The sequence below is a fragment of the Dendropsophus ebraccatus genome, chromosome 8 (genome assembly GCF_027789765.1).
Source record: "Dendropsophus ebraccatus isolate aDenEbr1 chromosome 8, aDenEbr1.pat, whole genome shotgun sequence".
In the NCBI taxonomy this organism is placed as follows: domain Eukaryota; kingdom Metazoa; phylum Chordata; class Amphibia; order Anura; family Hylidae; genus Dendropsophus; species Dendropsophus ebraccatus.
The window spans coordinates 89,282,836-89,309,783 of NC_091461.1; the positions used below are offsets into that span (position 1 = coordinate 89,282,836).

Consider the following 26,948-nt stretch of genomic DNA (forward strand, 5'->3'; position numbering starts at 1 on the left):
TGTGTGTTTAATCTGTTTTTTTTCAACCAGCACAAGACTAAAAATCTGCCTTCAGGAGACTGGACCTGGATTCAGGTAAAGTTCCGCTTTGTTTTACAGCATGATAGCAAAAAAAAAACAAATAATGAATGTATATTGCAAACTTGCTTTATATCACATCTACTGTTCATTTAGACTTTAAAAGTTATAACGACAGGTACACTTTAAGGCCATGTTCACACAAGGTTAGCTTAGTATTAATCCCGGCCGTTGTTGGCTATTTGCAACAATGGTTGTGATTAATACTAAACTCACATCGTGCTAGTCAGAGGGAATCCTGGCCGGAGTGTATACGCTTAGGCCGGGATCCCTAGCGACCATTCGGTAAACTGACATGTCAGTTTTGTGCGGCCGCTATTGATTGAATAGCAGCTGCACAACCCTCACAGCTCACACAATGAAGAGTGCGGCTCTGGCCGCACTCTCCATTGTATCCAATGGTGAGTTGGGATGTGGGCGCACAGGGATGCACCAACATCCCAATTCAACAAAAATGAAGATCATTCGGCCGGTACTGCAGTACCGGCTAGGATGATCTTCACTGACACCAACCGTTCTGTGAAACAGGCCGGTGTCATATGCTGTGTGAACATGGCCTAGAGCCATGTTTCTCAACTCCAGTCCTCAAGACCCACCAACAGGTCATGTTTTGCGGATATCCCATACAACGAACAGCTGTGGCAGTTACTGGTGCACTGACTATAATTATAATTTGAAATCCTCAAAACATGACCTGTTGGTGGGTCTTGAGGACTGGAGTTGAGAAACACTGGCCTAGAGTTTTTAAAGGGAAACTACCAGCAGGTTAGGGGCTTTTTATGCCATCTCTCATCACATGATGACTTTCTTGATTCTATTGACAATTGTTCCAGTAACCCTGATGGTTGATGTGCAACTTCTAAAAAATAAATACTGTTGAACATACTGCTGTAATATCTCACGTGAGCTATCATAAAAAAAAATACTATTGACAAGTCATACCTTTGGACAAGTTATGCCCAATCCACAGTATCCACGGGATAGGGCATAGCTGTGAGACTGCAGAGAACCCTGAAATCCTCCAGTTTCTGTCTTGTTGAGGCTTGCACTAGAGATGAATTTCCCCTTACAACAGACAGTGGGCAACCAACCGCACAGAAGGGAGACACCTAGTGGCCAAGGTTTTAAAGCTGGGGTAAGGTGTAATTTCGGTGAAGCGATTTACAAAGAGATTAGTAACTCCATAGACTATAAATTAGATGGAAGCTGTTAAAACAGCAGTGACTATTTGTTGCTACAGCATCCGGGGAGTTATTCGAGGACAACCACCTCTGTTGTTTGCATTACCAGATACAATAAAATATATCACATCAGTGATACTGATAACAGACAAGAACCATTTCATATAGTGCTTTGTTTTTGTTTTTAAATTCTGGGTCATCGCGAGAGATCCTAATAGATCTAATGGGGCACCAACAGAGAACAATAACAGAGCTGTAAAACAACCCTACAAATATTTAAGTGTGTCTCTCAATCTAACAGGGTTGGGAATGTTCTAGTATCCAATGTTTGTTTCCTTAACCCCTTCAAAATGTCCTTCTCATTGAAAAAAACATTTGACATATCACAGAGATGTGAAAAGTTTTGATCAGTTGGAGTCCGGGTGTTCAGCCCCCCCCCCCCCCCACCACCTATCCTTAGAACAAGTGGCTGAATGCTTCTCTCCCCAGCCCGCTGTGATCTCGGTCTCGCTTCAGGAGATAGGCTCCATTGACAATAGTCATTCGCGAGTGGTAGTGATGATCACACCTTCACCTCCTCCCCCTTCCTACACACTGACCTCTGCACAGGTCACAGACCATGCATAGAAAACTTTCCATAGAAGTCAATAAGGGCCCTATTTTCCACAGTAACGATAATCGGCCGGATCGGCCCCATTTGGCCCGATTCGGACGATTATCGTTCGGTGAAATAGAGAGAACGATCAGCCGATGATCGTGTCATCGGTTGATCGATCATTTAGGGCCAGACCTAAAATCATCGTTCCCCCACCGCGCATCGCTACGGTTGAATAGCGGTGCACGGCGGGCGACCGACGATTTGACAGCAGCAGCATCATCATACATTACCTGTCAGGTCTTCTCGGCGCTGTCTTCATCCCCGGGTCCCGCGCGCTCTATCTTCTGAATGGCCGGTCAGCTGACGGAGCGCTCAGCCAATCACAGACCGGGACCGCCGCGGCCTGTGATTGGCTGAGTGTGGCCTGTCAGCTGACCGGCCATTCAGAAGATAGAGCGTGCGGGACCCGGGGATGAAGACAGCGCAGAGAAGAAGCCCTGCAGGTAATGTATGCTGCTGCAAGGGCTGCAAGGACATCGGTAACGATGTCTTGCAGCCCTCGCTCAACGATCATCGGGCCGTGGAATAGGCCCAGTAAACGAGCGGCGATCTAGCAGATCGCCACTCGTTTACATCGTTGATCGGGCCCTCCTCGGCCCGTGGAATAGGACCCTAAGTCTCTCAATGCTATTTCAAGAGCAGAGCACAAGAACGGGCAATATGGCTGCCCTCCTAATAACGTACAAAAAATTACAGAGAACAGAAACAGAATTGAAGAAAATAACATGTTTCAGTATTTGCATGAAAGGTCAAAAGTGGTCTATGGAAGTCCAGTAGACTTATAGTGCTACTGTCCTGGTCACAGGTGACAGACCTGCTGCCAGTTTGAATGCATAGGCTGCCGATCGCACTGTCATAGTTAGCCCTTTAGTACCAAATATATATATATATATATATATAATAAGGTAAGTGTAGACGGCACTGTGCGGCAATAAGCTCTAGTGGGTGCGCAGCCTTCCGACCCAGGCTCCACAAAGATCCAAAATATAAAGCGATAAGGCGGCACTCCAGGAATAGTGAATAATAAAGTGAATTTATTCACCCATAATGTGCAATACAATATTGTATTGCACATTATGGGTGAATAAATTCACTTTATTATTCACTATTCCTGGAGTGCCGCCTTATCCCTTTATATTTTATATATATTATTATTATTTTTTTTTTTTTTTCATCTTTACTTTTTACTTTTATACTTTTATCTTTTTTTACTTTTATGCTGATGTACACATATGAAAGATTGTTTTTTTTGTAGAGCACAATTTATTAACTGCTTATAGCTTTTAAAATTTCTTTAGGGACAATTAAAAAATAATGGAAAAAGAACATAAATTTTGTAATTGATTTTATTCAGTTTTCTATTGTTATTGGCGCCTTTTTTGGGGTCAAGCGAACGGGTCCAGCAACGTTTGTGGTTGCATACCAGTTAACTCTGCATTTTAAAACCATGAGCATGAACATGTGCATGACATTCCTTACAACAGACGCCTACGCATTTATGTACCCCCAGAATTGTAAAGTGCTGCGGAATCTGTTGGCGCTATACAAATAAAAATTATTATTATTATTATTACCTAAAACTGTAAAAAATATTATTTAATTTCTCTAGGGGACTTCAGGCAGCAATTACCTGATCACATCTTTAATGATTTGAAATACATATTATTCCATAGCAATCCTGCCTCAAAGTATGGCATAGTTTGTCTGTAGACCTTTGTTAGCCCCCCAGCTGCCTTCTTATTCCACTTGGGTCCCACTATCTTATTGCAAAGCATCATTGAGCTTGCTGATTACAGAAAGTTATACAGATTTGTAAATGACTTCTTTTTAAAAATATTAAGTCTTCCAGTACTTCTAGCTGCTGTATGTCCTACAGGAAGTTGTGTATTCTCTCCAGTCTCACAGGGTGCTCTCTGCTGCCACCTCTGTCCATATCAGAAACTGTCCAAAGCAGGAGAGGTTTGCTATGGGGATTTGCTCTGGAAAGTTCATGTCATGGACAGAGGTGGCAGCAGGGAGTACGAATGTTTGAGACCAGCGGGTATGAGAGAATGCCAAAGGTTAGATCCCCAGAAACCAATAACAACTGTAAGATGGGCAGGAGCTGGAAGCCATTCTGTGTGCAACCTGAATCTTGGTGAACCCATGAAACATCACACAGTCCTTATGCCCTGGTAAGCGGACACTCAGGAAAGAACATCAAATTTTAACTCTGCAGGAGAGTACCAAATGGGACCTACAACTGCCATGTGTAGTGTGCCAAACCTCATGTTCATAACCATCAAGTGTTTGTGCCACTGCTGAGAAAATAAATTAAACTTTTATGTTCTGCGATGATTTATAAGCTATGCTCACACTGAGTAAAAATAAAAATAGAAAAGGTGTCCACTTTTTCTTTTTTAAAATGACGCATTTTAATTGACCTCAGGAATGGAATGCATTAAAATAATTGGAATGATGCACCAGTGGGGGAGATTTATCAAACATAGGGGGAGATTTATCAAACATGGTGTAAAATGAAACTGGCTCAGTTGCCCCTAGCAACCAATAAGATTTTGCATTCCTCACAGACTTAGGAAAATGAAAGGTGGAATCTGATTGGTTGCTAGGGGCAACTGAGCCAGTTTCACTTTACACCAGTTTGATAAATCTCCCCAGTGTATTAAATAACGGACATTGTTTGCTGGGACATCAAAATAAAAATCATGTCAATTATTTTCAGATGTCTTTTGCAAATAACGGACATTATTTTTTAGTTGTTCGGACACAGTTTTTCTTTTTTACTGTCTTTTCACTGTCTTTACTATTAAATTCAATGAACTTTAAATTAAAGACACACCTAAAGGCCAATTAGTAACCCAAAATGTACCAATGATAGGTGTCCAAAACAAGTCAATAAACAGATAGGAAAAAAGTTATGTTAACATAGCCTTAAAGGGGAAGCCACATCTAATTATATGTAGAACCTGCTGCAATCAAAACTATCGACAGACTTTTGTTTCTTTTTTTTTTTTGCTTTATATCTGTGTTGAACCGGAGGTGTGCACTTCTCTAAAGACATTATTGGAACTAAACTGCCTGACAAATATTGGAAGTGACATCACCATATACTGTCACTGCACTTTGGTGAGTCATAGCATAGCTATATTCCTAAAGGATATACAGAAAGACTCAAATTTGTACATGACAAAATGAAAAGGTCAGACGACTAATGGAACACATTGCTTTTTAGAAACTTGTAACATTAGCAATGATGTCAAGACATTAGGTGTGGCTTTATTAACTGTAAAGCAAAAAATCCAAAAGTATGTAATAACCTATCTTACATTATTTTCTTAGGCATAAGGCCCGAAAAGTTACACAGATTTGTAAATGACTTCTGCTTAAAAAATTCAAGTCTTTCAGTACTTATCAGCTGCTATATGTCCTGCAGGAAGTGGTGTATTCTTTCCAGCCTGACACAGTGTTCTCTGCTGCCACCTCTGTCCGTGTCAAGAATTGAGCAGAAGAGGTTTTCTATGGTGGTCTGTTAGGCTGGGTTCACACTGTGTTTTTGCAATCCGTTTTTTTCATCCATTTTTGCAAAAAACAGATGAAAAAAAACGGATCCGTTTTTTTAACGGACACAAAAATAGTGTCAGCTATGTTTTTGTGTCCGTCAAAAAAAAAAACGGATCCGTTTTTTTTTACAATGGAAGTCAATGGAAAAACCGATCAAAACGGATGCACACAAATGCATCCATTTTTTTCATCCGTTTTTTGCAAAAAACGGATGAAAAAAAACGGATTTCAAAAACACAGTGTGAACCCAGCCTTACTCCTCTGGATAGTTCCTCACACGTACAGAGGTGGCAGCAGAGAACACTGTGTCAGGCTAGAAAGAATACGCCACTATCTGCAGGACATACAGCAGCTGATAAGTACTGGAAGACTTGAATTTTTTTAACAGAAGTCACTAACAACTCCGTATAACTTTCTGAAAACAGTTTTTTTAAAAACAATTTATTTTCTCTGTAGTACCCCTTAAGCCCCTATTACACTGGGCGATGTAGCGGAGCCCTCGTTCCCTGCTCACTTGCGGTGCTATAACAAGCAAGCGGTTAAGATTAATAAATATAGCAGTGGCTCTGAGTAGATTCTATACATTGTTTCATTTAGAGGCCATCTGGGTAGTCTGGATATTTTTTTATTGTTTTTATTATTTTACATTTAAAAGTCCTTAGTGATCAGATAGGCATTTCCTACATGTTGGGATAGAGAACAGAAAGTGCTTGACATTGGGGACTTGCTCTTGGAATTGGAGGCAGGTGAGTACAATTATTTTTTGTTTCTGCTCTTCACCATAAGCACTTTTGGCATAAAAATAATTATAATGTAATTAATTGAGATGAGCGAATACGATTCGTTCGAGTAGGTATTCAATAGAATATTGCGGTATTCGGAAGATTCGAATACAATCGAGTAGTGTGTCGAATACGCGGGAAACATTCGAAAGCCCTCCCATCGCACTTGGCGCTTTTTTTAATCCAATCACCATGCAGGGAGGCCGGGAGGGACCCTGAGAGTAGGCACGCAGCGCAAAACGGCGTTACCCTCATTGGATGGCTGAGCCACATGACCTCGAGTCTTAAATACAAGCCTCCTGCCTCTTGACCGCAGATGTGATTTCCACCTAATCAGGGAGAGTTCCTTGAGCAGGGAGAGAGAGGTTTTAATAGCATTTTGGTTAGGCAGGATTACTACTGAACCCAAAAGTCCTTTTCAGGGCTAATATCGAGTGAAAAAGTCATCTCTGCATCCAAAGCACTTCTCAGTGCTAAGACATAGATGATTTAACAGCAGCAGCATCAGCTGTATTCATTCTAGTACTCTGTGTGTACAATTGACTTATAGTGTCCCTGGTTTAGCCCACTAAGGGCACGTTAACATTATACCTATTGTGCCAGTTACCCAGTTAAAGGCACGTGATACCTAGTGTTCCAGTTACCCAGTAAAAGGCACGTGATACCCACTAGTGTTCCAGTTACCCAGTAAAAGGCACGTGATACCCACTAGTGTGCCAGTTACCCAGTAAAAGGTACGTGATACCCAGTGTGCCAGTTGCCCAGTAAAAGGTACGTGATACCCAGTGTGCCAGTTGCCCAGTAAAAGTCATAGGTAGCATATCAATGTTACATCAGTCAAAAGCGTGCAGACCCAGGTACATGTCCATGAACTAAGAATGTGCAGACATTTGTCGAATTAAATTACATAAATGAAAAAAAAAATATATAAAGGTGATATAATACAAACAGAATGCTCGTCCTTCAATCGCAACCAAATGACTAATGAAAATGTCCACACCTATTTAAAGGGACACACATATAAAACTCAAAGACAGGGATGTTGTGTTAAGCCTTATGCAATGAAAAGGCCCTGTAATTTTTAGAGATATTACTGAGCACCCGAGTAAGACATCAGTAAGTATAGTAGATAGCAGGGTAGTTGTAAGAAATGTGAACGTTTCTCCTGACAGCTATTATGAGGATATTCCCGCAGCTTGATGTATTAATATACACCACTATCCTTTAGGGGCCTTACCCATATTGCATTGTGTTACACATGTTTTCTTTCTCCAGGGCTGCTGCATATAGGTCAATAAGATTTCTCAAAATTGTGTAAACTATGAACCAGAGACCCATGTATTATTTAAGTCATTCTGTGGGGGCATTCTTTAACCAGCATGTGGCTTCTTGTACTCATACGCGGGTAATAACTTTAAACACAGAGAGTTTAAAAGAAAAAAAACACGAGACTTTAAGATATACTTGGAAAGATAGATGAAGCTCTTTTCAGATGAGTGTAATACAGCCACGTTTGCATCCCTTATTATGGCCACCAACTATGGTAAGTCCTGGCCTAACCACTTATCTATAGGCCTGAACTAACAGCATCATAGGGATCAATGATGTGTTTCAGTTTGGGTCACTGGGCCCATAGTCGTACCAGGATTTTTAGCTGTAGTCTAATACTAACCTACATGATAGAATGGTCAGAACTAGAGAAGAAACAGGGAAAGAATATATTTCCTTCAAATTGCAAAGTATGATTACATGTGACCTCACCGTCACCTCAAGAATAAGACTGCTGGCTGTAAAGAGGTGGTAAGAAAATATATTTCCTATCCATAATTTGTGTTGCTGGTTTCATAAAAATGTTGTTTAAAAAAAAAAAAACAGACGACAAAATTACTATATAAAGTGGTTTTCAATGGAAAAATAATTGATGGCCTATCTACAGCCGATCCCCAGAACCCTCACTGCGATGCACAGCCACCTGGATGTAAGCCATGCACAGAGCAGAAGCCTTGGCTGCGTACAAGAAGTAATGGTAATGCTGGATTCCCTTTAGTGGGAGCTGAGCTGCAGTAAGAGGCATGACCACTACACATGTATGTATCACATGTCTGTACATTGTTTACATCTAGGCCCCATGGTTGTGCAGAACAGCTGATCAGCTGGGTGTCATCAGCCAATGATCAGCTACTGGTGGCCTGTCCTCTGGATAGACCATCAATGGGTTTTCCCTGGAAATCCCCTCCCCTTTTTTTTCACTGCTAAAACATTGTGATTTTAGGACATAAGACTTGATAGACTATACTTATGGATTTCTTCCTCTGCTTTTTTATGCTGCATCATGGCCTATTCTTAGCACTTTTATTGCATATTTCCTCCACCGATTCCAATGAGGAAAAACAACCCCAGAAAAAACTGCTTGTGGAATTCCAAATTTGTTTTCGCATGGACTATTCTGCCTTGTTCCTGAAAAAAACTGCACCTAATGATCATGTTTTTTTTTAGGTATCTGCCAGGTAAGAGTTAAATGTTCATATAAATTTTTATATTTATTTAAAAAAAATCAGCATGGAATTTATACCCAAAAAAGTTCAACGCCCAAAATATAGTTAAAGAAAATCTGTAATCCTGTCGCGTATGCTCACATAAGTTTCCCTAGCTGGAATGTGAATAATGAAGGCTTCACTGTATGGGATATGAACACTCCCCATCCAAAGCCTGGAGTATTTTTGAAGCCTGCAACGCAATCAGTTATTAATCTGTTTCTATTTTGGTCGATGCGAGGTCACCTCTTAATTTAACACTGTCAGCTGGGTGTCTGTCATTGTCACAACCCCATACACAGTTATGAGGCCTGAGAAGTCAGTTATGGTTGCACAATTATTAGAGGTAGTGATCAATAGCTGGTTATACTATAGGCATCTATAAACACCCCTATGGCTACTTATATAAAATACAATGGTAAATACAATAGTGTCCTTCATCAGATGTTGCTGTATAGAGGAGGGGTTATTCCCCCTAGTAACGTTCCTTCTAGACATTTCTGACACATGGCACCGCATGGTAAACCCATCATATGGCAGCACATGTTGTATTACAGAGCCATGGGGACTCTGTGTACTCTTGTAAACCTCTTGCACATGGCTCTGCTGTTGAGTCCAGCGCTTAAAAGAGTAACACGAACGACTAGGATGTGAAATATGATTTGTTGTATGATGTGTTAGTGTTTCACAAATTATTATCTAGAAAAAACTATTCATAAAAGCTTTCTGCCTGACCCTTCGGGTGGTATATAGTTCTTTACAAGACCCAAATAGAAGCTGCACTGGAGGAAACAACTCACTCCTGGAGCCAAGCTGATTTTTTGTTAGTGGCCAGGAACAAGAACTTTTATAGTCGTCAATAGAAAAGAACCTAAAAAGTGAAGCACCAGTGACAGATTTTTGAACATTGGCCACCAGGCCCCTGGTATTCTGCCACCGGCCTGTTCATTCAGCATGAAGATGCCACCACTGCCGACGGTGTTCTGTGTATTTGGGTCACCAATATACAAAATCTCAAAGATTCCTAACCAACTGCTCACAAAGAGGAGAGTAACGTCGGCCCAACGTCGCAACGAGACCCTGATCTCTCCAGCTGCTACGAGATCTCACAGTTGACAAAGCTCTGCCTTGCTTATAAAGGGAACATTAGAGAACCCCATGGAAACAACAGTCCTCGATAATAATATATCACAATATATATAAGACCAAGGGCTCAGCTATAAACCAACTTCCTGTGAAGAAGAACATTATCTCTGATTATACAGTCCCCCACACCCCCACAATCCAGAAAAAGAAAAGGCACAGACGTCAACAAGCCCTCTAGTAACAAAACAGAATTATATTAATCCTCCACGAGATTTAGTATTATGGTGGACAATCTATGGTCGTAGTCTCTCCTTTATTGATACATGAGGATCCATCTAGGGCTAGTAACACTGTCAACAATCCTTTACGGCCCATACACATACGGCCCAAATACCTTCAGAGACAGGACTATTGCTCTGTTACCATGTTCAGTTCCCTTTGGACAAACACTTCAATTGACCTCTTTATGTTAGTCGAGGTGACACTTCATGAGTCCATTATCATTTACAGGGCTTCACAAATACCTGCTAGCTAGAGTCAGCTGCACAACTAACCTCAAAAGCTCAAGTATCGAAGGCGTTAAAGTGGGAGGAATGAGATTTATTCGTTCAGGCCACATTAAACCATGTACAAAAGTCCCCCAGCACATAAAATGCCAACCATCCCCCCTCGGTATCATTAGGGGCAGCTCTGTGCACTCCCCACTCTCCAGCACACTAGGAATACTGAATAGTTTAACTGTTAAGGGCCATTTGTATTCTGACAGCATCATGAGTTGTGTTAAAGAGGAGTTATCAATGTGTATGCTCTATTCACTCTCATTTAGATTTTCGTGAAATTCAGCCCCAAATCCAGCGGGTGCTGCTTTGCTATTGATTATAGACAAAGAACTGAATTTAACCCTACATTTCTAATAGCCGCTTCATGTATAGCAGCCATTATTTGGATAGGAGGACAGTATCAGCTTTGAGAGAAGTGTCTGTGTGTGAATGAATGGAAGATACAAGATTACACAGTGTTGTATTGGGTAATGTGCTATAAAGCTAAAACAACTGGTTCCAAACTAGATAGATGTAGCAAAGCAAAGTTTGTCACTTGGCACATACATAGGACTGCAGATAACCAAACCGAATCCTCATAATTCAGGAGAGTTTCCATCATGCGAAGCAAAAATTCCCAAAGAACAATGCAGCCCAAAAGGCTTCAAACCACAAAGTCAGCTCTGCTGTTTCCGCAACAAACCTGATATGGGTGGTTTGCAGTTGTGGACGTTGTAGACCCTAGTTGCAAGCAACATTTGAGCTATTTGAAATATTATCTACAGTAAAAGTAAAGTCTAGAATACTGGGCTGCCTGTAGGATTTAGCAGATGGGGCATTTCTAGGATACGTAAAATAGAGAATTGGCACTTTGTCAGGATTGTTTATGGTATAATTATCAAATTCCATCCAATGAATATAGCACAGAAGGCTTTTATACTTTAACTGAACACACAAACACACTATCATCCTGCCAAATGGCATATGCAAATGTATTGCATATAGTGACTACAAGACCCAGCAGGCCGCTGTCACGACATGCTGAGAGATGTGGTTTGAGGGATTAAAAAAAGTAAAAAGTAAACTATATGTTTAAACCTTACTTTATATAATAGTACTAGAATGCCTACAATATACTACATCTATAATACACTATAGCAGTGATCTCCAACCTGTGGCTCTTCAGCTTGTACAAAACAAATTCTTGCCTGCCTCATTGGCCTGCCGCTATCAGGACATGCTGGACATTGTAGTTTGTCCACACTACATTAGATGAATGATGTATTCTCTTACTCCTGATGTGAAGGCCTCATGCCTTAAGCTGGATGAACGTCCTTTACTCATAGTAATAAGTACATAGATGTTTGGATTGCTTCCTGTACCCATAAAATTGGTAGTGCTGTAACATAGTAAGCCTAATTTCATTATTAAAAAGCAGACAAATATGTATACTATATTTGGGACAATGTCCAAGATCCAACTTTCTAATTTATTCTGGATTTCTAATGATAAGTTATAGGAAATCCCTTATAATATAGGAGGCAGGTCTGCCATGAGAGGCCCAGCTGACCTCTACATGCACCGCTGCCCTACATTTTCAATGTTCCGAATATATTTTGGATAACATTTAGTGGCTTGGAAGATTTTTTTCCAGGGATACTTTGAAGTGCGCTGAGACAAATATGTATTCTGAAATTGTTATTAAAACTTTTATAGCGCACTTGGATACAGCTTACGGAATTTTCTTCCCTTTTTTTTTGTTACAGGGCCTGGATACATATTACAGTCTGGGATCACTCAAAGGCAAATTTGTGTAACCATTTGTCTGCAGCGGCAGCTGCTGTCGGGGGCAGTGGTTGGTCGGATGGAGACAAGTCACTAGGCACTGACTGGGTTAATCACACTGTCAACAATATTATCCTTACACTTCCCTGGACTCAGGCAGATCTAAAGCAAATAAAGGAATTTTCTGCACAGAGCAATGCCAGATGCCCTGAAATGAAACTTGCTAGACAAGGCAGAAAGACTTTTCTCTCTTTTTTAATGGTTTTATGGGAAGAAATAAGGGTTTTATGTAACCACCAAAGTATAAAAGAAAGACAATGCGTTTGTTGCTGTGTCATAATACGTGACGGGGCTTTTTTTCTTTACACTTTGAATACAGGGTAAGCAAGTATACAAGTATACAATTATTTATGGATCTACAGTATATATTATTAGCATCTAAACAAAATACAGTTTACAATACAAGCCTGAACCTGAAGGGTTAAACTTGGACAAAGTAACAAAGTTGTGATCTGAGAAATACAAAGACTCCATCTAAACAAACAAATATAACAACTATGTCCTATAATGTACTATAAACAGCTGGAGACTGAGGACAGGGATTCCTGATAGACATGGATGATGGGGATGGGATAGAAATAAAAGCTTGTACATGGAGTGTGTGCAGGCAGGAAAGCATTAGAGAGCACAGAGGACTGTGACAGACAGAAGGAAGAGGGGGATTTGGGGAAGTGAGGGACACACCTCAGTCCTTTGGAGCTGCAGGAAGCTGCTGAGATAGCTGGAGTGGATGGAGGAGTTCAGCTCTGAAGGGCTCTTGGAGTAGTTGTTGAGATCATGATGGGAGGCAGCAGTGGACTCTGGTCTGAAGGCATCAAAGGCACTTGGCTGGTGTGTGTCCTGCAGGGATAGGTAGACCCAATTGAGGAGCTGAGCAGGCTGGTATACAGAAGCAGTTGTGTCTATGGCTGACAACAGGCTCATCTTGTCCCCCAGTTCCAGGAGGGATCCCCTGCAGCCTCCAGCCCCCTCCTGTGCTTCTGTGCAGCACTCTTCTCCCTCTTCCTCCTCTCCTTCCCTTCTTCCTGCCCCCCTATCTTTCCTTCCTATAGGGATCTGGCAGGGAGCTCAGTAAGGGCATTGCTGCAAACTTCTTTCTGCTAAAGTTTTCCCTTATTCTTTGCAATCCGCTATGTGACTTGGCTGCCCCGCCCACACCCTGCTGTGATTGGTCAGAGCCGGCAGCTCATCTGCATAGACAGCCAGGACAGCCAGCTCTTCCTGTAGTCTCAGCCCACTCTTCTAGGAATTCTCCTCTCAATGAGTAACCAGGCTGCAGCCACACAGGGCTCTTATCTGAGGAGCAGCTTCCTCTCCATATAAACTGCATGAGATAGGGGACATCAGCTCCTGGGGGATCTCACACTTCTTTTAATAAAAGTCCCAAACTTTATTCAGGACAACCTAACTACTTCCAGCAGCCCAGTAGTCACTTTATGTTGTCTAGGGATCTTGCCATTCCACATGTTATTTTACTTAGTGGTAGACACTTGGAACAAACTTCCAGCAGATGTGGTTGGTAAATGCACTGTAAGGGTGCGTTCACACCTACAGGATCCGCAGCAGATTTGATGGTGCAGATTTGATGCTGTGTTCAGTTATTTAAATGAAATCTGCTGCGGATCCGCAGCAGAAAATACGCTGCGGTTCTCGTAAGTGTGAACGTTCCCTAAGGGTGTGTTCACACCTACAGGATCTGCAGCAGATCTGCAGCAGATTTGATGCTGTGTTCAGTTATTTAAATGAAATATGCTGCAGAAAATCAGCTGCAGATCCTGTAGGTGTGAACGCACCCTAAGGGTGGGTTTACACTGAGGAAACTGCGCGGAAAAGTTCCCGTGGATTCCATCGTTCGCCCCCGCTTGCGCCTGTGCGCATTTCCCATTTGTACCATAGACTCCATTCTTTTCACAGGCAGATTCCACCGTCCGCCGAAAGAATTGACATGTCTTTCGGCAGATGGTGGAATTCGCCCGACCATAGAATGAAGTCTATGGGACAGGCGGAAATGTGCTTGGGCGCAGATTCCTCAGTGAGTCCCCATGCTGTGCCCTCCATTTGATAAAAATGCCATCTGTCCCATAGTAATCCCCTCTGCCATTCCCCCATAGTAATGCCCCCTGCTCTGCCCCCATAGTAATGCCCCTGCTCTGCCCCCATAGTAATGCCCCTGCTCTGCCCCATAGTAATGACCCTTGCTCTGCCCCCATAGTAATGCCCCCTGCTCTGCCCCACAGTCAATTCTCTCGGCAGAGGGTGGAATTCGCAGGACCATAGAATGGAGTCTATGGGACAGACGGAGATGCGCTCAGGTGCAGATTCCTCAGTGTGAACCCACCCTAAGACCGGGTTCACCCAGCGCAAGATACTGGCCATTCTGTGACCCGGCCGTGTCTCAAAATGGCCGGTATCAGTGAAGTTTATCCCAGCCCGACCGCACACCGTACTGCAGCACCGGCCAGATAAACTTCATTTCTATTGAATTGGGATGCGGGCACATCCATGTGCGCCCGCAACACAATTCACTATTGCACACAATGGAAAGTGCAGCCAGAGCAGCACTCTCCATTGCTTGAACTTTCAGTTCTGTGCGGCCACTATTCATAGAATAGTGGCCGCACAAAACTGACATGTCAGGTTTTGTTGCGGCCACTTGCAATGCCGGTCAGAGCGTATACTAAGTGTAAATTGCAACAACAGCTGTGATTAATTGATAATTTAAGTTGTGTGAACTTAGCCAACAGGTGCGTTCACAAATATGTGATCCGCAGCAGATTTGAGGGTGCAGATCCGCAGCAGATTTGATATCAATGTAACTAAGTAACTGAACACAGCATCAAATCTGCTGCAGATTTGCTGCGATTCTGAGTAAACACACTCTAAAGCCATACTATGGGACTATGATCAGCCATAATGTGGCCAATTAATGTCCTATAGGATTATTCTTATGAATGATCATGCTAGACTAAGATCAATGTTTGTTTGTTTGTTTACAGTACAGGTATAGAGCACATGCTAGCCTATCACAACACAAATGATTGTTCATGTAAAATTTATAGACAATGAACAGCCAAAATTGGTGCTTTTGGCCAACCATTATCTTATGTGTGGGCACCTTAAAGTGATATTCCGAGTTAAAGTTACCTATCCTGTGGATAAGGGAGTCTGACTGCAGGGATCCTGCAATCTTTAGAACAGGACCTAGAGTTTATAATAAATGCAGCAGTATTCATAACAAAGACTTGGGACCTCATTCTGGAACCCCCTGTGATCTGACAATTATCCCCTATACCAGGGGTAGAGAATCTTGGTCCTCCAGCTGTTGGAAAACTACAACTCCCATCATGCCTGGACAGCCAAAGCTGAAGCAAAATATGAAGGTATCTGGTGTGTATGTATATTACTGAGGTGAGAAACTCTTGTGGTCGGTGGCTGAGCAGGGCAGTTCCTGTAAGGATGAGGCATTGCAGAAACCAGGAAAAAGCAGTAATGAACAGGAACCAGGAGCTGTTGGAATGGCAGCTTCCAGGGCTGGACTGGGACTAAAATTCATCCCTAGCATTGCAGAGCACAGGGGCCCACTTGCTGTCTGGTTTATGTTAGTGGCCTCTCTGCCTGTCAATCATCCCCACACGGCGTGCTGACAGGCAGAGAGCCGTGACTAGATGACAACTTGTCGCCCCTCTACTTACTTTAATTGGTATAAGAAGACATCTTTTTCCCCTATGTAAAGCTACTGCTTCGTGCCTGCGGCTGGTGTGCTCCATGAGCTGCACAATAGATCTGTACTGTGCTGCAGGGAACCATATTAGCCTAATTTGTGCTGAGTGGTTTCCTTTAAACACCTACAATATACCATACCTATAGCATGCTGCAGTAAAAAAAAAAAAGGACACTACAGAGCGGGGGAGATGTGTACAGCTGAGAAGACCATCTTAATCTACACCAAAGCAGCATAATGCAGACCCCAGAATTTTGGTCCCAAAATCAGGCTCAAAATATATTATAGATCCCAGTATCAGGCCCCCAGCATATTACAGACCCCAGAATAGAACACCAGTAGCCCTTATGTCTGTTATGCTGTACAAACCCGCTTCCCTTGTGTTGTCCTAACTGTATAATATACACAATTTATAGCAAAAAAAATTAGAAAAGAATAAAACATGTAAACAAGCGAAACCCATACACACATCACTCAAGCCGCACCTCTACACACATCACACAAGCCGCACCTCTACACACAAGCCGCACCTCTACACACATCACACAAGCCGCACCTCTACACACAAGCCGCACCTCTACACACATCACACAAGCCCCACCTCTACACACATCACACAAGCCGCACCTCTACACACATCACACAAGCCCCACCTCTACACACATCACACAAGCCCCACCTCTACACACATCACACAAGCCACACCTCTACACACATCACACAAGCCGCACCTTTACACACATCACACAAGCCGCACCTCTACACACATCACACAAGCCACACCTCTACACACATCACACAAGCCCCACCTCTACACACATCACACAAGCCGCACCTCTACACACATCACACAAGCCGCACCTCTACACACATCACACAAGCCGCACCTCTACACACATCACACAAGCCGCACCTCTACACACATCACACAAGCCGCACCTCTACACACATCACACAAGCCGCACCTCTACACACATCACACAAGCCGCACCTCTACACACATCACACAAGCCGCACCTTTACACACATCACACAAGCCGCACCTCTACACACATCACACAAGCCGCACCTCTACACACATCACACAAGCTGCACCCCTCATTGTCAAAGCCAAAGTGTCCCTGGGAAAAAAAATCTTGGTAACTATATAACATGGTTTGATGATAGTGTAGAGATCCCTGTGTTGTACTGCAATGCTATGTATTGAATTTTTAACAATTTATTGTTTCCTGCTTCTTAGCTGGTGCTGCTGCGCAATGCATCGTTTGTGTGTTGAAAACAATAGGCTGTTAATCCTCAGGGGTGGATTAACGTTACCATAGGCCCAGGGCTGTTCACCAAGCCTGGGCCCCCCACCTCTGGTAGCACTAGTGTAGTGTTTATAGTACAGGATGGATAATGTCATGATGCCCTGATTTGTGCAAAATTGCTGTAAAAATACATTTTTTAGTGCAAATCATGGCAGAACTGTAGCCAGGAAACTATCCTTCACTCAAAGTATGTCTTTTTGGGTGGCCATGGGCCCCCCAAGAGATCAGGGCCCCAGGCTACCGCCTGAAACGGACCTAGTATGATCCGCTACTGCAGATCCTGTATGTGTGACTGGATCCTTAGGTCCCATTCACACATCAGTAACCCTGTCTGTAACTGTGGACCCACAATGGCGGACAAGAATACAAATGTGTTTCCGTAACTGTCTGCATTTTCAGGGACCCACAGTCAGATAGGTGACATGGACACACAATGGCTTGAATTTTTTTCTGCAGCTCAGATCATGTCCCCAAATCTGATCCGTAACACCTACAGATGTGTGTATGTGGCTATTAGTACTGCATGTGTGAAATGAGTGAAAGGGGACATAATGTCACATGATTCATCTAAATATAATAATTTTTAGGATCCAACTTGATAGAATAATATGCAAGTTTGGGTCTATTATACAGTAAGAAACCAGATACTTTCTAGAGCAACATAAAAAGTTTATTAATGCAAATCTCATTTCTAGATCAAAAAGAGGGACATGTAAGGGGCAAAGAGGGACAGAGGGACGTGGGTTAAAAGTAGGGACTGTCCCTCCAAAAGAGGGACACTTGGGAGGTATGTTTTTTTATTATTATTTTTTTTTTTTTGGAGGCCACACTTTATGAGTTCAGGGTGACCTCACCACTGGTGAAGGTGACATTTATGGTGTAGGTGCTGCCCAGGGGGCATGGCTGTTAAGGGCACGGAGACACGTCCACACTGATCAGCTTCCCTCAAACATAGCCACAGTCCTTGTATACCAGAGGCTCGCACAACACTACGGGAACCAGGAGGAGCAGCACCGACACACGGGCCACAGACATAATACCGACTCCGGGCTCTCTGCCCATATTGCCCCGGTCTCTGTACTCCTTTTGGTTGACATAATTAAGTCTTTTGAGTTTATATAGAGATCCACACATCCTCCATCCATTACTGATCTCCTCCACATGACAGCACAATATGTCTCCTTAGCATCTTATACTAATAAATATACATTTATAAGACTGTTTACAAGCAAAACTCTCCTTGTTGCCCATAGCAACCAACTACAGCTCTTATTTATGAAGAACAAAATACAAAAAGAAAGCTGCATAGTGATTGGTTGCTATGGGCAACAAGCAGCGGTTTAATCAATCTGACTTAATTTATTTAAGGTTGGTATAAATACAAGAACCCTCCTTGTTTCCAATAGCAACCAATCCCAGCACTTGTACTGAGCTCCCCAAAAATGAAAACTGGGTGGTGATCAGTTACTATGGGCAACAGGGCCAGTATTATAATCTCTCTTATTATATTTAAAGAGACTCCCCTCGACTGCCCCTTTCCTTTGAGTGGCCCCTCAATGTTCTGAAAACGGATGGAGGACATTGTCTCCATTAGAATGGGCACCCCTGTGATGCTGAGGCAGTTTGGGCTCCACCTGGGCTGGTACAGATGCTGGGAGGGTCTATGTTAGTGGGCTGGGTTGGGCATGGAGGGGCCCCGGGTGTGTCCATGTTAGGGTGCTTATGAACAGAAGCACTGCACTCCCAGAAGATTGTATGCTGGTGAAATTTTATTCAGAAGAAAATCATATACCACAATCCAACCAGATCAAGTAGTACGAATTAGAGTAGAAAAGTAATGCTACGGGCAACGTTTCGGTCGTGCTTCCGACCTTCCTCAGGCCTATGTAGCCATACTGGGGAATGAGTGTATAGTATGGAAGATCTGGTGCTGACTTGGGGCTTAGAAGAGTGCTGGAAGGATCAGCGTTAAGGGCCTGGGGCAAGCCTGAACTGGGTGAGGGCACTGGACAAATCCACATAAGTGGGCTGGGGAGGTCCCTGAAGCCTAAGGGCACAGACAGTGTCCACATTACAGGGATGGGGCGGGCCTGGGATAGGAAGGGCACCAGAAGGATCTATGCTAGGTGGCTGGATGGGCCTGGGCTGTGAAGGATGCCGGGATAGTCTGGGATTAGGGAGTTGGTGCAGCCCTGGTCTGGGAAAGGCACCAGGCAGGTCCATTTTAGGTGGCTGGGGCAGGCCTGGGCTGGAAAGAGCACTGGGTGGGTTCAAGTTAGGGGCCTGAGGTGGGCATGGGCTTGGAAGGGTGTTGGGAGGGTCTGCATTGGGGGGTTGGGGCTAGCCTGTACTGGGAAGGGCACCAGGAGGGTCTGCATTAGGGGGTGGAGCAATCCTGGGCTGGGGAGGGTGCAGGGAGTGTCCGCATTAGGGGGCTGGAGTAGGCCTGGGAAGGGTGCAGAGCTCACAGTTTAAGGAGTTCTAGGTGAGTTTTAGTGAAGGAAAGGTAAATTAAGGGACGGGAAATCAGGGTAAGGGTGTAGAGGCTCCCTCTTGGTGCCTTCACCTTGACGTGGGGAGGGAGCTTGCGTGCCTTGGTGATCCAATGAGCTAAGCTGGAAGGGCTCCGGTGCCAGATAGGTCAGTGGGGAAAGGCCAGACTAAGCGAAGCACCCAGAAGAAAGGGCTAGCATCCTACATCTGTATACTGACACACAATCTCTTGATATAGACAAGTGTAGTTCTGAAAGATACGACATGGAGAGAAAGGAGCTGTTGCACATCACACCTATGGCTGACACTAATACCTCTCGGCTATATTTAAAAACCAATGCCAGGATGTTGGTATATAATTTGATCAAACCATATTGACTAATGTACCACGTGCAGGTCCCCTGGTTCACATGGGTCCCTACACTCACTTGCTGACCGACACAGTGTGGAGATAGTGTAGGGACCCATGTGAACCACGAAACCGGCACGTGGTACATGGGGCAATATGGTTTGATCAAATTATATACCAACATCCTGGCGTTGGTTTTTAAATATAGCCGAGTGGCATTAGTGTCAGCCATAGGTGTGATGTGCAACAGCTCCTTTCTCTCCATGTCGTAGTTCTGGAAGATCTTATGTGGTCAGAAAACAATCAGTATGTGAATACTTGCTGTCTGGTTTATGTTAAATATCTTTAGGCCATGTTCACACAATGTAAGTTACTGTAAGTATTAATTATGGCCGTTGTTGCCAAATTGCAACAACAGCCTTGATTAATACTTAACTTACATTGTGCTGCAGCTGGAGGGAATAGTTTACACTCTGGCCGGAATCGCTAGCGGCCACACAAAAAAACCGGCACATCACTTTTCTGCGGCCGCTATTCATTGAATAGCGGCCGCAGAGAACCTGTCAGTTCACACAATGTGCAGCAGTGAATTTAGATGCGGAAGCACACGGGTGCAGAAATTAAGATCATCCAGCACGAGTCACACCATGGCTTTAAAATGTACTGGATTATAACTTTCAGGCTATGTTCACACTACGCATATGTCCGGCCACATATTTTCGCGGCCGGACATATACGTGTTAAACTCCGGCCGGGAATTTACGCAAGTTGCGTCCGGCTACGTACGGACTGCGAACTTACGCCCGTAGTCTACTTACGCTTCCCGAGCGCCCTACGTAGCGATCTGACAGCGGTCTTTTACTTGGAAATCTTCGCCTAGCCCCGGACACCCCACAGAACCTTTTGGATCGGCAGAAAAAACTTGCAAAATGAAGAAATCACCACTCCGTATGGGACCGCATGTTACACTACCGATGGTCTGCTTCATTTTTTATGGCGCCGCGTACGATCCGGGCGTAAGTTCGTACGTAGTGTGAACTGTGCAGCTGTACATCGTATACTTTCCATTGTACGCAAACTACGTAAGTCTCCAGCCGCTTATTCACGGAACGCGCTACGTCCAGAGACTTACGTAGTGTGAACATAGTCTCAGGCTGCGTTCACACTACGTATATTTCAGTCAGTATTGCAACCAAAACCAGGAGTGGATTAAAAACACAGAAAGGCACTGTTCACACAATGTTGAAATTGAGTGGATGGCCGCCATATAATGGCAAATATTTGCTGTTATTGTAGAACAACGGCTGTTATATTGAAATAATGACAGTTATTTACTGTTATATGGCGGCCATCCACTCAATTTCAACATTGTGTGAACAGATCCTTTCTGTGTTTTTAACCCCTTAACGACATAGGGCGTATATTTACGCCCTATTGCCGGTAAGGGAGTTCAGAGCAGGGCCGCGCGGCGACCACCGGCGACCACCGGGTGCCGCTTGTAGCCCGGGACCGCAGGTATTAGCGGGCGCGGTCTGATCGCCGTGCCCGCTAATACAGTAATCAGATGCAGCTGTCAAACATGGCAGCTGCATCCGATTACCGGATTCAGCTTATCCCTGGTGTCTAGTGGCGGAGATCGCTCCCCCGGGACGTTATTCTGGAGGAGCGATCTCCGTTTCTGAAGCCGGCCGGGGACCACTCCAAGATGGCGCCGTCCCCGGCTCGGCACTCGTTTACTTCCGGCTGCAGCAGCTGGAAGTAAATGAGTGCCTATCTCATGGATCTCTGCAGCATTTCTATGCTGCAGAGATCTCTATGAGAGATCAGTGCACTTATACTAGAAGTCCCCCAGGGCGGCTTCTAGTATAAGTGTAAAAGTAATAAAAAAGTGTTATTATTAGTAAAAATCCCCCTCCCCTAATAAAAGTCTGAATCACCCCCCTTTTCCCAGGTTATAAATAAAAGTAAATAAATAAACAAACATGTTTGCTATCGCCGCGTGCGTAATCGCCCGAACTATTAATTAATCACATTCCTGATCTCGCACGGTAAACGGCGTCAGCGCAAAGAAAAACCAAAATGCAAAATTGCGCATTTTTGGTTGCATCAAATCCAGAAAAATTGTAATAAAAAGCGATCAAAAAGTCGTATATGCGCAATGAAGGTACCGATAGAAAGAACACATCATGGCGCAAAAAATGACACCTCACACAGCCCCATAGACCAAGGGATAAAAGCGTTATAAGCCTGGGAATGGAGCGGTTTTAAGTGACATATATTTGTTGACAATGGTTTGAATTTTTTACAGGCCATCAGATACAATATAAGTTATACATGTTATATATCGTTGTAATTGTAACAACTTGAGGAACGTGCATAACAAGTCAGTTTTACCCCAGGGCGAATGGCGTAAAAACACATTTCCCCCAAATAAACAAAATGCGTTTTTTTTTTTCAATTTCACCACACATTTATTTTTTTCCTGGTTTCGCAGTGTACTTTATGCAAAAATTCAGCCTGTCATTGCAAAGTACAATTAGTGACGCAAAAAATAAGGGCTCATGTGGGTCTCTAGGTGGAAAAATGCAAGTGCTATGGCCTTTAAAGCACAAGGAGGAAAAAACGAAAACGCAAAAATCGAAATTGGCTGTCTTTAAGGGGTTAATCTACTCCTGGTTTTGGTTGCAATACTGTCTGAAATATACTGACTGAAATATATGTAGTGTGAACGTTGCCTTAGGCTATGTTCACACTGCGTATGAATCTGTCCGTAGTGCGAACCGCAAATATACGCACGTAGTTTTAAAGTTGATGCGTTCGCTTGAAAGTATACAATATACGCCTGCACAGTGCACACTACGTATGAGCTTACGGCCTGATCGTATACGGCGCTGTGAAAAATGAACAAGACCATTGTTTGAGGATGGAAATGTTGAAACTCACGGCCGTGGATTCCATGCGGTCCCGTACGAAGTACTTATTTCAGCCAAATTGAACTTGATTTTTCGATCCAAAAGGTTCTGTGTGGTTTACTGGGCTGGGCGAAGATTTCAAAGTAAATGACCTGCCTCAGATCGCTTCGAAACAAGCTAGGGAAGCAGAACTGTACTACGGGCGTATGTTCGCGGTGCGTACGCATCCGGCCACATGTCGATTTTTCCCCCGCCCATACTTTCAGCCGCACACGCACGGCGGCGTAAGAACTGCGGACGGAATTGTACGCAGTGTGAACATAGCCATAAAGTGTATATCAACAATATATTTCATTTAAAGCAAGTTTGCCATATACATTCATTTTTCGCCATATACATTTTTATTTTTTTTTGCTATCATGCTGTAAAACAAAGCTATTAGTCTTGTGCTGGTTGAAAAAAAGAGACTAAACACATGAAGTCCCGGCCAGTACAGAGAGTCACAGCTCAATGTGTCCATCAATCACATGACTGCCTTATTTGAGTGTGCAGTTGATCTGGAAAACACTGGACTTGCTGTGTTAAGTCTGAAAAAAATAGTCAAAACATAGGAAGTGGTTTCCATGATAACAAAACAAAACAATAAATGTAAATTGCAAACTTAATAATTTCCCATCTACAGTTGATTTAGCAGCAGCAGCAGCCCTACCACATGTGCACATGCGCACCAGTAGCCTTTTCTCTCCAATTCATTACACTGGAACGAGGAAGTGAGGGAGAGCCAAAGACCAGAGCTGACGGCGATTGCGGCCAGCGGGAAATTCAAACAGAGGATGGTAAGTATGAAATGATAATTTTATTATTTGTTCACACATTGTTTTATATTCACTCAAAATTACAGAAGTATTTTGCTAATATTTTAGGCCATGTTCACATGGCGTAAGAGACCAGACGGGATGATCCTTTCAGAGACAGGCTGGTCTCTTACGCCATGTGAACATGGCCTAAAATATTAGCAAAATACTTCTGTACTGCAGTACCGGCCGGATGATCTATCTGTGCGGCCGGAGCCGCTCACTTCGTAGTGTGCACTGACATGGTTTTCTACAGCTGTCAGTTGTTTGCGGTGCCGCTAGGGGTCCTGGCCGGAGCGTATACTATGTGTATACGCTTCAGCCGGGATCCCATAGACACCCGGCCAGCGTATTTTCTCGTATTAACTACAGTCGTTGTTGCAATCGGCAATAACGGGCGTAGAAATACGAAAAAATACATTGTGTGAACATAGCCTTACTCTGTCTGTGAACCAAGTCTAATATTCTAAATCAGCGGTTCCCAACCGGGGTGCCGCGGCACACTGGGGTGCAGGAGAACCCGCCAGGGGTGCCGCGGGATCCCGGTAGAAATGCGACACTGTCCCTTTAATATCCCTAGAAGCTGCGGCCGCGCAGCTTCTAGGGATATACCGATCGGTTTGATGTTCCGCCCGCTCACACAGTGAGCAGGCAGAACATTCAATTGAGCAGAATGTAGGAGCAGGACCTGTCAGCGTCCTGCTCCAACATTCACTCCCATAGGCCGCCGGCACTTCATGCCAGCAGCTTATGGGACTCCGGGACGTGACCTCTGCGGCAGGCGTCGTGATGTGACGTCATCACATCTGCCGGAGGTCCCGTCCCCACAGCTCACAAGATGGAGCCCGAAGAGAAGAACAGCAGCCACACAGCCCGGATTAGGTGAGCAGGATGTTTGTTTTTTTATGTATAGGTGGGGGCACAGCATGCAGGGGCCATTTATACTGAGGGGGCAGCATGGGGGAGAGGCAGAGCAGGGAGAGGGCACAGCATGGGCATTATTATTATATGGGGGTACAGCATGGGCATTATTACTATATGGGGGTACAGCATGAGCATTATTACTATATGGGGGGTACAGCATAGGTATTATTACTACAGTATATGGGGGGTACAGCATGGGTATTATTACTATATGGGGGTGCACAGCATGGGTATTATTACTATATTGGGGGCACAGCATGGGCATTATTACTATATGGGTAATACAGCAGGAAGCATTATTACTATACTGAGGGGCACAGCATGGGCATTATTACTATATTGAGGGCAAAGCATGGGCATTATTACTATATGGGGAATACAGCAGGAGGCATTATTACTATACTGAGGGGCACAGCATGGGCATTATTACTATATTGAGGGCAAAGCATGGGCATTATTACTATATGGGGGGTACAGCAGGAGGCATGAATGCTATATTGAGGGCACAGCATGGGCAGTTTGGGAGCCTATAGGAGGGAGAAAGGGAAGCAAGTTGCTAGAAATGTGCAGAACCTAATATGTTTGTCTGGCAGGTTCTGAAGAGATGAAACGTAGCTGCAAGAAGTCGTCACGGAGGTCTGGACCAGATGGAGAGAAAATGGAGAGTAACATCTCGGATCAAAGAAGACGTCACCTGTGAGTCCCTGAATGGCGGTTTTTATATTGTGTAGAACATTATTTGGTAGGGGTGCCCCAAACTACATTTTTTTTCTAAGGGGTGCCCCAAGGTGAAAAAGGTTGGGAAGCACTGTTCTAAATCATAAGGGTTGTTGCCATCAATACATTAACTACTCTAGACTTTAAAGATATTAAAGGGGTTATCCAGCACTACAAAAACATGGCCTCTTTCTTCCAGAGACAGCACCCCTCTTGTCTCCAGTTTGGGGTGGGGATTTGTAACTCAGTTCCATTAAAGTGAATGGAGCTTAAAGGACAACTCCGGCGAAAAAATTTTTGGGCTTATTTAACACACATTACAAAGTTATATAACTTTGTAATGTGGTTAAATACCCGGTCTGGCCCCCTTCCCCCACTTTCCGACCCCCGACCCCCCACCCCGGAAGTTAAAGAATATATACATTACCTATTACGGTCGTCACGGTCCTCTTCTCTGGTGTCGGGTGATGTCAGAGCCGGGGGGCGGTCCAGGTCTTCTTCCTCCTCGGCGTCTTCATTGAGAGTGAATGGGAGAGAAAAGGCTGCTGGTGCACATGCGCACCAGAAGCCTTTTCATTGGCTGGAGCGCATCACATGGCTTCCAGCTTGCTCAGCCCTGATTGGCTGAGCTTGCTGGAAGCCATGTGATGCGCTCCAGCCAATGAAAAGGCTGCCGGTGCGCAAGCGCGCTGGCAGCCTTTTCTCTCTCATGGACCCGGAAGAAGGAGACATCGCTGGACGGCGGACGCAGGTGACGGTGAGGCGGACGGCGGGCGAATGGAGTGGCGATCGTCACCGGAGGGATGGAGAGTATGGTGTCTGTGTGTGTCTGTGTTTTTTTTTTTTGGGGGGGTCCCGCCGGAGTTGTCCTTTAATTACAATTCACACCTGAACTGGAGACAAGAGTGGGGCTGTCTCTGGAAAAAAGTGGCCGTGTTTTTGTAGTGCAGGATAACCTCTTTAACCCCTTAAGGACCGGGCCTGACATGACCTTAACCCCTTAAGGACGGGGCTCATTTTCGTTTTTGCGTTTTCGGTTTTTCCTTCTTGTGTTTAAAAGGCCATAGCACTTGCATTTTTCCACCTAGAAACCCACATGAGCCCTTATTTTTTGCGTCACTAATTGTACTTTGCAATGACAGGCTGAATTTTTGCATTTGGTACACTACGAAACCAGAAAAAAATTCAAAGTGTGGTGAAATTGAAAAAAAAAACCTGGGGTAAAACTGACTTGTTATGCATGTTCCTCACGTCGTTACGATTAAAACGATATACAACATGTATAACTTATATTGTATCTGATGGCCTATAAAAAATTCAAACCATTGTTAACAAATATATGTTCCTTAAAATCGCTCCATTCCTAGGCTTATAACGCTTTTATTCTTGGGTCTATGGGGCTGT

The 26,948-nt window shown here is 43.9% G+C and overlaps 1 protein-coding gene across 1 annotated transcript in view; it reads right to left on the bottom strand.

Annotated features, from left to right (window-relative positions):
* Positions 1-13,364, bottom strand: part of ZCCHC24 (zinc finger CCHC-type containing 24) — a 97,504-nt gene extending 84,140 nt beyond the window's left edge. The window contains exon 1 of the mRNA XM_069980896.1: positions 12,949-13,364. Coding sequence (XP_069836997.1) covers positions 12,949-13,188 — 240 coding nt within the window. The 5' untranslated portion in view covers positions 13,189-13,364. The remainder of the gene's footprint in view (positions 1-12,948) is intronic.
* Between the last annotated feature and the right edge of the window lie 13,584 nt (positions 13,365-26,948).